Source organism: Myxocyprinus asiaticus, chromosome 2 (assembly GCF_019703515.2).
Source record: "Myxocyprinus asiaticus isolate MX2 ecotype Aquarium Trade chromosome 2, UBuf_Myxa_2, whole genome shotgun sequence".
Taxonomy (NCBI): Eukaryota; Metazoa; Chordata; class Actinopteri; order Cypriniformes; family Catostomidae; genus Myxocyprinus; species Myxocyprinus asiaticus.
In genome coordinates, this window is record NC_059345.1 from 18007100 (window position 1) to 18021921 (window position 14822).

General features: G+C 35.6%; 1 protein-coding gene and 1 gene segment (V, D, J or C); both read right to left on the reverse strand.

Annotated features, from left to right (window-relative positions):
* Positions 1-781: 781 nt before the first annotated feature.
* LOC127455911 (uncharacterized) lies at positions 782-3906 on the reverse strand. The gene is made up of 6 exons (XM_051724095.1): positions 3864-3906; positions 3321-3671; positions 3062-3106; positions 2805-2951; positions 2419-2450; positions 782-1614 (listed from the first exon to the last, which is right to left on the reverse strand). The coding sequence occupies exons 1-6, from the start codon at positions 3904-3906 to the stop codon at positions 1507-1509; spliced, it is 726 nt and encodes a 241-aa protein (XP_051580055.1). The 3' UTR covers positions 782-1506.
* Positions 3907-5866: 1960 nt separating this feature from the next.
* On the reverse strand, positions 5867-7785 carry LOC127455900 (Ig kappa chain V-V region NQ5-89.4-like). The segment is given in 6 exon segments: positions 5867-5966; positions 6481-6515; positions 6656-6684; positions 6986-7033; positions 7205-7552; positions 7713-7785. Coding segments are annotated over 6 exon segments (549 nt in total).
* Between the last annotated feature and the right edge of the window lie 7037 nt (positions 7786-14822).

The following is a 14822-nucleotide window of genomic DNA, read 5'->3' on the forward strand; positions in this document are numbered from 1 at the left end:
TCTGGCTGTGATGTTGCATGCATGTATTTCTGTTGACATTTCTGCATTTAGAGACACTGCACAAGCAACTATTATGTTATATATTAACATAGTTGCACAAGCAACTATTATGTAATATTAAACATAAGTAACTATTAAATTGTGCTGACATTTTCAATAGTATTGTTTTATTTCTATTTAAGTTATTGTCATCTATGCCTTGTCAATACACAATAAAAGAAAGGGTATTTTGGCTGTGGTTATGGAAAGTAATGTGAAACACATGTAGTGTGAATGGTGAATGTGTGGTTTAGCTGCAGTGAGGGGTGTAAGAGGGTCAGTATGGTGGGTGGAAAACAGTCAAACCGTGATGCATTCATGTGCAAAACACAATGCACACACTGGCACACAGACATTTAAAACAGACTTATGTGACTTATGTTTGGTGTGTGTTTTTACATGGCTGGCCCATTTCCTCTTAATTATCTAAGTTTTATTTCCATTGTGTTTTACAGAAGTGCCTTACAAGTTGTCATCTGAAATAATATACCATCATGTGTTCATGATGATTATAATGAAAATCCTCACATAGTATATTGCTAACAATAGTCATTGAGTGCATAATTATAGTTATATAACAATTTGTGCATGAATGAGCTGAATATGTATTCTGGTCCGCTGATGCTGACCTCAGCTGACCTGATTTAACCTGATTAAATCAGTACTGAAAAGCTTTTTATGGTCAAGGCCTGCATAGGAATTGATATAATTCACAATCCCTGCCTCTTTAGTTATGCCCCAATCCAATCCTCATGATATAAAATCACATCTAAGTTTACATGCAATTTATTTTCACAATCTTTGTAGGGTCATAAATATTTAACATGGCAGACTTCACATACATATTAAATTGTAAAAATTACTAATGGAATATACATATTAAAGGAATATTCTGGGTTCAATACAAGTTAAGCTCAATCGACAGCATTTGTGGCATAAAAAGAAAAAAAAAAGAAGAACCTTTTCTTTAAAAAAAAGCACAAATCTGGGTTACTGTGAGGCACTTACAATGGTAGTGAATGGGGCCTATCCTTAAACATTAAAATACTCACTACTTCAAAAGTATAGCCATAAGACATAAACAATATGCATGTTAACATGATTTTAGTGTGATAAAATCACTTTTAACACTTTTAAAGTGATTTTTTTTTTAAACAGAATTAAAGTTAGTGCTTTTATAAAATTATAAGCCTTTAACATTTTTGCCTTTAAACCCTCCAAAATTGGCCAGTTTACTTCCATTGTAAGTGCCTCACTGTAACTTTGATCTTTGCTTTTTTTAAAGTAAAGGAGGGACATGTCAAAATTAATTTTTGTGTTAATCAACATTATGCCACAAATGCTGTCGATTGAGCTTAACTTGTATTGAACCCAGAATATTCCTTTAAACAAGTAAAATTCCAACTTGTTTACTGGCTTATGAACATTACATAAAATGTCTGAACTTTCCATTAATAAACTATTTTATTATCTTGTAGCAGAATACACCACATGTGCATCCTCTGTATATATTTTTGCTCTCCTGATTTTCTGTTTTGAGAACTGCAGAGTATCATAGATAGCTGAATGTGGCTCCTGCAACAGATTGAAAGATGTCTTTAACAACAGAGCAAATTAAAAAGCTTTCATTGTAAAAAAAAAAAAAAAAAAAGAAAGAAAAAAAGAAAAGAAAAAAAAGTAAAAAATAAAATTATATATATATATATATATATATATATATATATATATATATATATATATATATATATATATATATATATATATATATATATATATATATATATATATATATATACACACACACACACACACACACACACACATTTATGCATTTGGCAGACACTTTTATCCAAAGCGACTCACTTATTTCAGGGACAATCGCCCTAGAGCAACCTGGAGTTAAAAGGACACTTGTATCTAATTGTATTTAAATAAGTTAAGTATTTCAGTATTTAAAATAAAATTAGAAAATTAAAACATAATGAAGAACAAGGATTATAACCATAAAGAATGTGACATATTTTAAGAAATATTATTAGGTATTTATGTTGAAATAGTTATGTTACAGGTTTGTAATTGTTATCATTATAATAATGTAATTCCTTTGGATTGCTGCATTTGGAACAATTGTTAAATGATTGACCATTTAAATGATGATTTGCTTATTTAAATGGGAAAAAAAAGTGTTCACAATAGATCTGGCCTTTAATTGCTCAGTTTGCACAGTCCTACCATCACTCACTCTATCAATAGGCTACAGTACATGATGCAGCTCCAGACCTTTTAGTGAAACAAGCGTTGCTTATTCTTGGACCCATATTAGGATTGTTGATTTTAGCTTAGTTTTCTTATATTGTAGTCAGAGAATAGTTTATTCACCTTGTCATTTTGTTGTCCATGAGGATCCACATCTGTGACAACAGAACAAGATACAGTTACATTTAAATTTACATTTAGTCATTTAGCAGACACTTTTATCCAAAGCGAATTACAGTTGTTATTATTATTATTATTATTATTATTATTATTATTATTATCAGCTTTGGAGTTGAGTTGTGTTTTCATGCATAATATTGTTATGTTATGTTATAAATGTTATAATTTATGTTAAAGATTTTTACTAATTTTTTATTAATATTTTTTTTTATTTAGCTATTTTTTGTTGTCAATTATTTAATTGCACATTTATTTGCCATCCACACAGAGAACAATGCTAAAGCATCCATATAGCACTATAAGTAACTTAAAATCATGAAATCAATTACCTGTTTTCTTTGATTTTCTTCTCTGTATCTTAATGATAGTCAGGGTGAGAGGAATGATAAGGAGAATAACAATAATACCACCAAAAATAAAGGTCAGCTTATGAAAGACATAACAATCTGTTGTAGACTTGGGACTTTTCTTGTTACCTGTTGAAAGCATGGAAAGCACAACACCATTCAAAGTGATTGAGAGGAATACTTAATATTTTCACAGTTAATTGTACATGAGTGTTATGAATGACATATGCTAAACACACCCTTTCTTGACATGTCGGTGTCATTTGTCAGCATTGCACTCCTCTCTGGGCAATACAAAAAAAAACTGAAATGTGAATCACTTAGCAAAATAACCACACACCACCTGCGATTCATCCAAAAGGGGAGAAAACTTGAAAGCCACAAATTTAACTGACAATTAACTTTCTACAAAAATGTAAATATTTTACACTTTGGTCACTATACATAATGTGAGCATGCAATTCTTCTTAAACAGTACTATTGCCAGTTAAAGTTTACCTTGAACATCTAGATGTGTTCCATCACCAAATGTCATATGACGTTCCCAGCCACAGTAATATAGGCCAAAATCAGAAATATTAACATTCAATATTGTTAGGGACGTATTTTTGCTGTACAGCGACATAACCATATGATCTGGTTTAAAATCATTGAAATGATATGCGGTCATATTCAGTTTTAAGCTGTACATCATGTATACAATCCTAAGAGGTAAAGCACCGTTTCTTTGCCTGAACCAGTTAATGTGCCCTTTAGCTCTCACAGTGTGTTGACACCAGATAGTGACAGTGTCTCCTGGCTGAGCCAGAATAGTGGCTATCTGAGATGATTGAATAACTGTGAGCAGACCTAAAATCCACAAAAGAACAAATACAGTATCTTCATATTAATATTATTGGAACATGGATAAACAGCAGAAAATACTGCCCTAAAAGCAAACATTTTTAGAGCATATTTACAACTTTCTTAATGAATCTCCTATTTATTTAGAGGTACTGTCTTCCATGATAGGTTGAAGAAGGTTACCATAGTAATGCTTACCCATGCCACAGAGCAACAAAGCTGAAATTAGTACATGAGCCATTGATGTACTTAAATCGAATAAACCAACGAGGAAATTAAGAGGAGGGAATCAGTGTGCTTTATTTATGTGAAGGGGTGTGGCTTATGTCAAAACCATACTATGACAAACCTATCAATCAAAAGGCCAGTCCACAGAAAATTGCTTTTACAAGTTAAAACATTTCAAAATAGGGGACCTGATTCTAATGGTGGCGTAACCCTTAATTAGATGATGCAATATACAATTCATTAGAGTTCAGAATCCATTATAGATATAGATATTGTTTTTTGTTTCATTAATTGCTGTTAATTTTAGGTTACCATAGTACCAGAATTGCTTCAGCAAGGCTGTATTACTCTATAATTACTATAACATATCGGCTATTTTACTGCATTTATATTTTACTGTACCATATTATTGTATGATATAAAATCACATCTAAGTTTACATATTACATATACAAATTTGAAGACTAAAATGAGCACATAAACATTATTATTATTAAATTATGGCCATATTTCCATAACATGAAAGCTCAGAGTCTCAGAGAGGCTTTCAGTCCTAATATCAGTTCAATAAATCTCTTTTTCTAATAATTTTTGTTGATATGGAAATATAAACACTAAACACTGTAATCTCTACAAGTACAATAATTGACAGTGATTACATAAAGTATTGAAATGTTATTAATGAACAATAAATCAAATGTAAGTTTGAATAAGAGACTTCAGGCTAATTATTTCTGGTGGGGCACAAACAATCACTTAACCCAACATGTCAGGGGTTGCGTACACCATAAATTCTCCATAATGTAATTTTTGAAACATTGACAGATAATTCCAAAAGCTGTCCATCATTTTGACAGATAAAAAAATAAATAAAAAATAATTTTAAACTAGTGCATCAATTTTAATTTAACTCTCTCTCACACACACACACTCGCACACACACCTTCGCCAGGAGGAGAGGGTCGCTGATTTCATGACTGCATACATCAATCATTACATCATTGTGTTAATTCATGATAATAAAGCTCAAAAATGTATATAAAAAAAAAAAAAATTTAAAAAAATTGCGCACATTTTTTTTTCTGCCAATTATACTTGCATTTAATTTAAACACAAACATTAAGTTTAGAGCAGAATTCTCAGTTGTTTTAGTGGAGTACCTGTAACTGTAACAGTATGTTGATATCAGGCACACTGAAAAAGTTCTGTGAACTTGTGCATGTATGTTTGCACTTTAACCAGCAATGTAAAATATATATATATATATATAATAATTCAGTGCAGCAGTTGATTGACAGGTAGAAATGTCACCCTAGACATCAGTGGTTTCACCAGGCTCAAGCATGGGGAGTCAAAAAATATATTATATAGGCCTATCCACTGTTATCTATATGCCATTATAATGGATGCTACACCCCCAGAATGTAGCCATATTACTTAAAATGAAAAATGAAAACAAGTATGACAGATAAAAATAGACCATGAAGGACATTTTACAACTCAGTCTGTCAAGTGGCGGATAAAGAAGTCTTTTAAATCTTACCAATGAAGTTCACTAAGGTCTGCACTCAAGAGCGGTAACTTCTGAGGACCATGTCAGCTTGACATACATATGATCAAAGCTTTTTTTGGAAAATGCAAACGTGCCCCTTCAGGCCATCAAGAACGCTTGTTGCACATGCCCATGATGTTCCACAGATCTCGGTTGATTAACACTGAGGATGACGGGCTAGCCCCACGCATAATTAAACGGCTTTAACGCAACCAATTTAATAATTATAGAATTTCTCAAAAGAATATATACTATTGTCTTGTATAATGAACATAAATCAAGTTTTAGATGCAGAACATATATTATTTCTTAAAATAAATGTATGATTATACCACGCATTTTGCAAAACAGCGCCACAACTAGAGGTGCAGCCCCACCTGCCCCTAATGTAGAGATACCACTGGACTTATGTTTCATGTGCTGTCCGTGTACACAACTATTGTATCCTCAGTATGTCTTCCTGTTGTCTTGGGTTTCATTTTTGAGAAATGTACTGCAGCATATTCAACTGAATCAGGCTCCTGCAAAAAGAAAAAAAAAAAGAAAAAAAAATAGCTATGTTAAAAGGACAAATTAGTGTTAAACATACATGTTTACATTCCTTTACAAATTAATAGCCTCCCCTTCTGCGCTTACCCTGCATCTTCCTATCTCTTGGACTGGTAGAAGTTACAGTAACAAGGTTTGGTTTAGGTATCAGACAAACATTTTCTGACAACATAGAATATAAATGTTTTTCATATGCTCTTAATGCAGATGTTGTTGAAATAAAAAATACTACTACTAATAATATTTTTATAATAAAATGTCAAAACACATATTAACCAGATATTGTCGGCATACAACAATAATTTACCCAGCAGGAATAAGCACAAGAGTGACAAATTTCACATATAAAGGTCAATAAAAACTGAACACATAAAACAAAAACAAAAAAACAGAGATTAAGTACTTAATTGAAGGGCATCATTTATTTATTTATTTATTTATGATTTAGTCTTTATTAAGACTTTAGCCTCCTACTATGGAGTTTACCTTGCCATCAATTTGTTGTTCTTGACATTCAGTGACTAGCACAAAATACAGAAAGACAATCAGTTGTTATTATACTGGGATAATTAAGATGTGTTTTTTCAGAACCAATGTATTTATTGAAACATTCATTCCACATTTGTAATTAACATTTAGGAACCATGTAAGAAAAGTTTACCTTTTTTCTGCTTCTGTCTTTTGTGTTGCCTGATAATGACAATGATGAGAGGTATGATAAATGTACAAGAAATTATGCCACCAAATAAGAGGGTCAGTTTGAAAAAGATGTCTTGAGAACACTCCTCAGTAGACACATGATATTTCTCATTATCTATAAAAAGAAGACATCATTTTACTTATTGATTTTCAAAATGACGTCACAAAAATATTATCATAAAATTACATATTACATTATATATTATGTTTTAAAGAGCAAACAACAATTAACATTCATGTATTAATTACTTGCAGCTTAACTCAGTTTGAAACATATGATTACAATTCATACCTTTTTTTGAGATTCCTGTGTCATTATTCACTAATATGACTTTCTTTTCTAGATTATAAAAAAAAAAAAAAATGTTTACCCTTATGAATCAATTTGAATGGTGCTATTTTCTAAACTGTAAATCTTAAAGCATTGCATTTCTCTGACATTTATCGCATAGATGCAGATTGAAACATTATGAGGGTATGAAAATAAAGTAATAATGTTTAAAAAGATTACCTTTAACTTCAAGCTGTGTTCCACTGCCAAAATGTACTTGGTAATCTGTAGCTCCACAAAAGTAGAAGCCAGAATCAGAAATACTCACATGCATTATTGTTAGAGTGGTACTTTTGCTGAACTGATTCATGACCAGGTGGTCTTTTGTGAAATTGTTGAAATAACGTGGCTCTGCGCTATGAAGACTTTCAGTGTACAACATGGACACAATAGCCATAGGTACAGCACCATCATTTTGTTTAAACCAGTACAGGTATCCAGAAACTCTTAATGTGTGTTGACACCATATAGTTACAGTATGTCCTGGCTGTGCCTGTTTGATTGTTGAACACGTAACTGGGAGAAAACCTGAAACCCATTTAAATAAAATAAAATCATAGCACACCACAATATTACAATTTGATTTAGTTAAAATGTCTGGCTCCCTATTTAATAACACTCCAAATTATCTATCACTTGCCCTGCCCTCAATATTGAATTAAAAGTTACAAAAAATAGTAATTCTTACCCGCCCCATAGAGCAACAAAGTTATAGTTAAAATATAATCCATTTCTGTACTCTGTACTACTTAAGCTAGAGCTGAAAAGGAAATTAAGTGGGCGACATCAATGTTTATACGTACAGTATAAGAAGAAGGAGTGGCTTTTGCAGCCAAACTATGACAGGCCTGCTGTGCCAGTGAAGAAGCCAGTCTATGTCACATCAATATCTGATTTCTGTAATAATAATTATACTAATAATAATAATAATGATTTAATTTTGATGGCTGCCTAATTACATTAGGCACTCCGTTTACTCTGGACATTATGACTGGCATTTTCTGAATTAATTAGAGTAGGAAATGTAAATTGTAAACATATTCATTTTACATTTATTTTACACCATTGCATATTGGTGGTGTTTTGTAATGGTGATATTACCAATAACAATAATTAATGTATTTAAATATGTGATATATTTATAATAAGTTCAGTAACCTGCTGTACATCTTATAGATGCTACTTGAATCTCCTTAACTTTGATTAATGCATAATGGGTACATGTACAATATACAATATACAATGTACTATATTCATGCAAATAAATACTATATCACATTGATTTTCTGTGACAAAATGTTGAATTATCTGTTTCCCATATGCGTGTCCACATACATAATATACATGCTATTTCTTACTCAATGTGGTGTTGTTGGTTTTAGTGATTGACTTGATTTACATTTAACATTGCTATTTGTTGAAGAAACAGCATGGAAGTAAACTAGCAAGTTCAACACTTGAACTGTATGATATGACAATTGACATTTGAGTGTACTATTGAAATTGTGTAAGTTGTGAATCTATTTAGACTCAAAAATGCCTGAGCAAATGCTCATGAGTAGCTTATGTGTATCTTATGTGTAAATTATGTGTTATATGTAGCTCAATATGTGTTTGACAGTCAGTTGCATCAGTGCGAAATTTCAGTGGGAAAATAATGAATCCTGTTCTAGAATTGTCCTGATTTGTTGCATTATCTCTTTGATATTTGAAAAATAAAATATCAAAATATATTTTGATTATTTTCTAATTGTCTTGGAAATATTTGGAAAATTGTACATTATCTGGGCATTTTGAAGATACATTTTTTATAGATATATGTATCGGGTCTCTAAAGACCCGAATATGAAAGTGTTTGGTGAACGTCTCATGCATTTAAGGGATAACCTCTTAACATCCGGCCTCTTTTTGTGCATGAGCTTGAAAACGACATATCCAAATTAAAACTCTTCCAGCTCTTGAGCCCTTTGGTCTACAAACACAAACTTGGGCTCTTTTGAAAATAGACACTTAGACATTTGTTATTCAAGAGTAAAAATTTATCATTGCAGTTTAAAAAAATGAGAGCTATTCAAATATTTTGAATAGTGACTGCAAATTTTATTTATAAAATCCTTTATATATATATATATATATATATATATGCAATACTATGCACAGTGCCCCAAAAATACATCTTATACAAAGCCATTTGTCTGATGAAGGTCTGACACAATTTTGATGATATGACCAAAACTCTTTGTTCCATAATGATTTATGTAAGTGTACTTCCAAAAAAAAAGGCCACTTGGAGGCGCCAATAGACCACTTGTAGTAACTCCTTAAACCAACGATCAAAGTGGTTCAAAACACACAATTTGTTTATATTTCAATGTAAAAAATACCACACAAACCAAAATATTCATGAAGATATAATTACTTCTTTATTATTTGGGAATATATTTTAATGCATTCCATATATATTTATGCATTATATAAACAATGTGAAAAGAACATTGCAGTTTGAAATGTTGCAATGGAAATAAACTTTTACTTACAATAAAGATGCTTCTGTTCATTTTTTCCCCATACAAATGCAAATTGGACTCAAGATGGCGCCGAGTATGGCTGCTGCGTTGCAAACTCCGAAACAACGTAGTTTTTTTGTTTGTTTTGTTTACAATTCTTATGTTTTTTGTCTTGGATGTTGTCTGCCTTATTGTCTACGACATACAAACACTTTTGGACGTTGGTTCTGCAATTACACACCATAAACCGGACTTCAAATTCCTCAATGCAGACCCGCTGTTTACAAACATGCCAGCGGAGCCCTTTGTCTGGGCTGCCCGGCTGTGGAAATGCAGAAGAAAAAGGGGAAACAGAGTAAGACGTTGCGCAAATCGACCCCCGCTACCCAGTATTCTTCTGGCAAATGTTCAGTCTCTGGACAACAAGCTCTGCAAGATGAGAACGCGGATCTCTTTCCAACGAGAGACGAGGGACTGCTGCATTATCTGCCTTACAGAAACTTGGATGTTTGCAGAGATTCCAGACTCAGCCATTGAACCCGCGGGGTTCTCCGTGCACCGAGCGAAAAGACCTCTCAGGTAAAAGCAGAGGTGGTGGTGTATGTTTTATGATCAACAAATCCTGGTGTGATCAGAGGAACGTACATTCTATCAAGTCTTTCTGCTCTCCTGATCTGGAATTTCTCATGCTTCTGTGTTGACCATTCTGGCTACCAAGGGAATTCACAGCGGTCAATATCACTGCTGTGTACATCCCGCCACACGCCGACACAGACCGGGCACTCAAGGAACTGTATGGGATTATAAACAAACAGGAAACCGCGCACTCTGAGGCCGTGTTCATTGTGACCAGGGACTTTAACAAAGCCAATTTTAAATAAAAATACCACCAACACATCAGTTTTAACACAAAAGGGGACCGGGTTTTGGACCATAGCTACTCTCCCTTCCGGGATGTCTACAAATCCCTCCCCCACCCACCATTTGGCAAATCGGACCATTCTTCCATTCTGCTTCTGCCCGCTTACAGGCAGAAACTGAAACAGGAAGCACCCACCCTCAGAATAATCCAGTGTTGGTCAGACCACTCTATGCTACAAGACTGTTTTGATCACGCAGACTGGGAGATGTTCCGGTCCGCCTCTGATGACGACATCGAGGTTTACACTGACAGCGTAACGTGTTTCATCAGAAAGTGCATAGAGGCTGTTGTTCCATCCAAAACAATACGGATCTACCCGAACCAGAAACCTTGGATTAATAGCGATGTTCGCGCGGCACTTAATGCGCGGACCTCCGCTTTTAATTCGGGGAATGCGGAGGAGCATAAACAAATCAGAGCAGCAAAATGCCAGAACAGGATCATGATTGAAGGACAGTTTAACACCACCAACTCTAGAAGCATGTGGCAGGGAATTAATATCATCACAGACTTTAAAGGGAATAAAAACTCCACCATAAACACCGCTGCCTCTCTCCTGGATGAGCTAAATACTTATTATGCACAGTTCGAGGGAAATAACACAGCCCTCGCGGAGAGAGGTTAGTTCACTCTCCGTCTCTGTAGCGGATGTAACCCGATCCTTCTGACGGGTGAATATCTGTAAAGCCGCGGGTCCAGACGGCATTCCGGGCCGCATCATCAGAGCGTGCGCTATGTGAGAATGCTGTTTGTAGACTACAGCTCAGCATTCAACACCGCAGTGCCCTCCAAGCTTGATGAGAAACTCCGGGCTCTGGGCTTAAACAGCTCGCTGTGCAGCTGGATCCTGGACTTCCAGTCAAGCAGACGCCAGGTGGTTAGAATGGGCAGTAACATCTCCTCATCACTGACCCTCAACACTGGAGCCCCACAGGGCTGTGTTCTCAGCCCACTCCTGTATTCCCTGTACACACATGACTGTGTGGCAACACACAGCTCCAATGCCATCATTAAATGTGCTGATGATACGACGGTGGTAGGTCTGATCACTGACAATGATGAAACAGTCTACAGAGAGGAGGTGCACACTCTGACACATTGGTGTCAGGAGCACAACCTCTCCCTCAACGTCAGTAAGACCAAGGAGCTTGTGGTGGACTTCAGGAGAAGAGATAGAGAACACAGTCCCATCACCATCAATGGAGCACCAGTGGAGAGAGTCAGCAGCTTCAAATTCCTGGGTGTCCAGATCACTGAGGAACTCACATGGTCCATCCACACTGAAGCCGTTGTGAAGAAGGCTCATCAGTGCCTCTTCTTCCTGAGATGGCTGAGGAAGTTTGGAATGAACAGCCACATCCTCACACGGTTCTACACCAGCACTGTAGAGAGCATCCTGACTGCCTGCATCTCCACCTGGTATGGCAATAGCACCGCCCACAACCGCAAAGCCCTGCAAAGGGTGGTGCGAACTGCCAGACACATCATCGGAGGTGCGCTTCCCTCCCTCCAGGACATATATACCAGGCGGTGTGTGAAAAAAGCTCGGAGGAAAATCAGACACTCCAGCCACCCGGGCCATGGGCTGCTCTCACTGCTACCATCAGGCAGGCGGTATCACAGCATTAGGACCTGCACCAGCCGACTTCATGACAGCTTCTTCCCCCATGCAATCAGACTTTTGAACTCTTGATCTCCCACGATCAGCACTGTACTTTATTACTCTTATATCTCACACCAGACTGTCATAAATTATATTATTATTATATTATATTCTCTCTTAACAACACACTGGCAACTTACTATCAACCGACAGCCTGAATGTCAATACAGTACAATACAACCTACTCTACATTTTATATATGCTATATATACTTTTTTATTGTATAATGTGTATTCTATATTGCGTGTACTGTATACTGTACATTGTATGTTATTATTTGTATATTGTGTTATGTGTAATCATGTGTATATTAGATTTTAAATTGTGTTGTGTTAATCTGATGTTTATTGTAAATTGGTATATGTCTCATCACTGTCACGACTACTATGTTGCTCGGAACTGCACCCAAGAATTTCACACACTATTGCACTTGTGTATATGGTTGTGTGACAATAAAAGTGATTTGATTTGATTGATTTTTTGAATTAGTTCACCAAATAGGACTGAATCATTTGAAACAGTTCGCATCTTGAGTCAACACTGATCCACAAGTTACTTTATCTAAACCTGTCCCTCGGATGTGCCTAACATTCCAAATCGAAATGAGCCGATAACCGGGAGTAATACGATCCTAGAACTGGTGATATCTGCTTTTGCCAACTCTTCTTTGCAATGAACTGCTCAAACTTGTTCACAAATCTAACTGAATGCTCCGGTCTCAACAGTGCTCAAGTCAACAGTACAATGAGTTGCTCATAACAGTTCTCGAGTCAACAGTACACTGAACTGAGAATAGCCTCTTTCGGAGGTGTCCGACATACTGAGAACCGATGAGCTGCTGACACTGAGCATGTGTTTGATTAAGGGGCGAAATGTATGTTTCAGGTGTATTTTGCTGAACAACAGAGAGTGTAACAAATGAAACATACTGGAAATATGTTTATGACTTGATTGTATTACCATTTTATCAACATATGAGATGATCCAGTCTACAGCTCTCTAGTCAACAGTACATTGAGTCGATCACAGCAGTTCTCGAGTCTACAGTACATTGAGTTGTTCACAGCAGTTCTCGAGTCAACAGTAGATTGAGTCGATCACAGCAGTTCTCGAGTCAACAGTACACTGATCCGAGGACAGCAGCTCTCACATGAGCAGTACATTGAGTCGATCACAGCAGTTTGCGTGTCACCAGTACACTGAACTGAGAATTGCCTCTTTCGGACATAATACTGAGAACTGCTGATCAGTATCAGTGAGTAGCTGATGAACATGCAAGAACCAAGGACTTCAATGAGGGGGCGAAATATTTCAGTTGAGAGATGTAAACAAAAATTTACTATTGCGTATTGTGCACGCAGATTATATCTGAATTTGTGATGAGCTGGATTATGGTTTCTGTAGAACATCCACATTTGTATATCAGTGTCAGTATTGGGTGATTTTGGTGCAAAATCTCAATGTAGGATGTATTGTAAGATCACTGAATGAAACACTGATGAAAATAAACACCCTTATTATTATAATTTAATTAAATAAAATGTTATAATCAGCAATATGCCCTTACATATGGCTTTATTGAATGTGTTTGTGCGTGTATTCTACGACACTGGTGTATTAGCATTATATAGTGACATCATTACGTGATGACGTAAATGAAATGGTGAATCGTTTTTTTGAATCAGTTCATTAAAACGAACCATCCGAAAGGACCGGTTCATGGAAAAGAATCGGACTTCCCATCACTAAGTAGTATGGCAGTTTGCCATTACCAAGGTGTTTATTCTGACACCCCCAGTTCTGCGAAAACTCTCACAAATCTGTTTTTATAACAGTACATCATGTTTATTTCAAGTTATATTATATTTATCATAGTAATATCATGTTTATTTCTTAAGAAACACTGACACCTTTATTGGTATTAAAATAATACAGGCTTTTATTCTTCTTGTGCACACAGCAGGCACTGTATAAAGCAGCACATAACCCTTTCAAATGAACAATGTTTCTGATTATTTTGTGTAAAATTCAAGCATCTGTCTATCTGAATTCTACTTCGTCTGCAAACATCGCGCAAACTTCCATGACTGATGTAGGTTCAGCACATGACAGGAAGCGCAAAGTGTCTGGCTTGACTGATCTCTTTTCAACTCTTCCCCTGACTGCAACCAGCAAATCTCGCCAAACGGAAATTTGAGATGCAGTTCAAGTCGAACACACCTAATTTTCTTTTTATGCAAATGATGAGCGACATTCAGGAACGAATACCAATGAGAGTGAAGACAGCAGAGGAGTGTTTGAACAGCCTTGAAACACTTTCATATGATGTGTTAAATTCATATGAGCAGACAGAGGGCACTTTCACTCAGTTATGAGTGAAAAGGTGGATATGATGTTATACGATCAGAGGATGACGTCTGTAACAGTATAAAAGGAAGGCAAGGAGGAGGCGGGACCGGCAGAACAGTCAATGTAAAGTTTTAATGAAAAACTCAACTTAAAACAAACATAAACAAACACAGACACATATGCAACGCGGCCACATGCGTCTCTCTCTCTCGAACCGGTGTCTCCAGCTGCCCTTTATCTTGCTCTCCCACTGATCAGCTGATTCAGTGCAGACCGTGCTAATCTTGGCCCAGCCACACCCTCCATCCTCGTCACTACTCTGTGGAGTTTTGAAGTAAGTTTGCACTAGCAAAAATA

Excerpts from the sequence above, each read along its gene's own strand:
- LOC127455911 (XM_051724095.1), bottom strand. The coding sequence starts at position 3,906 with ATGGCTCATGTACTAATTTCAGCTTTGTTGCTCTGTGGCATGG. Across the intron at positions 3,107-3,320 it reads AACACATCTAGATGTTCAAG|AGAGGAGTGCAATGCTGACA; the intron begins GTAAACTTTAAC and ends TGTATTGCCCAG. Across the intron at positions 2,952-3,061 it reads CACCGACATGTCAAGAAAGG|GTAACAAGAAAAGTCCCAAG; the intron begins GTGTGTTTAGCA and ends TGCTTTCAACAG.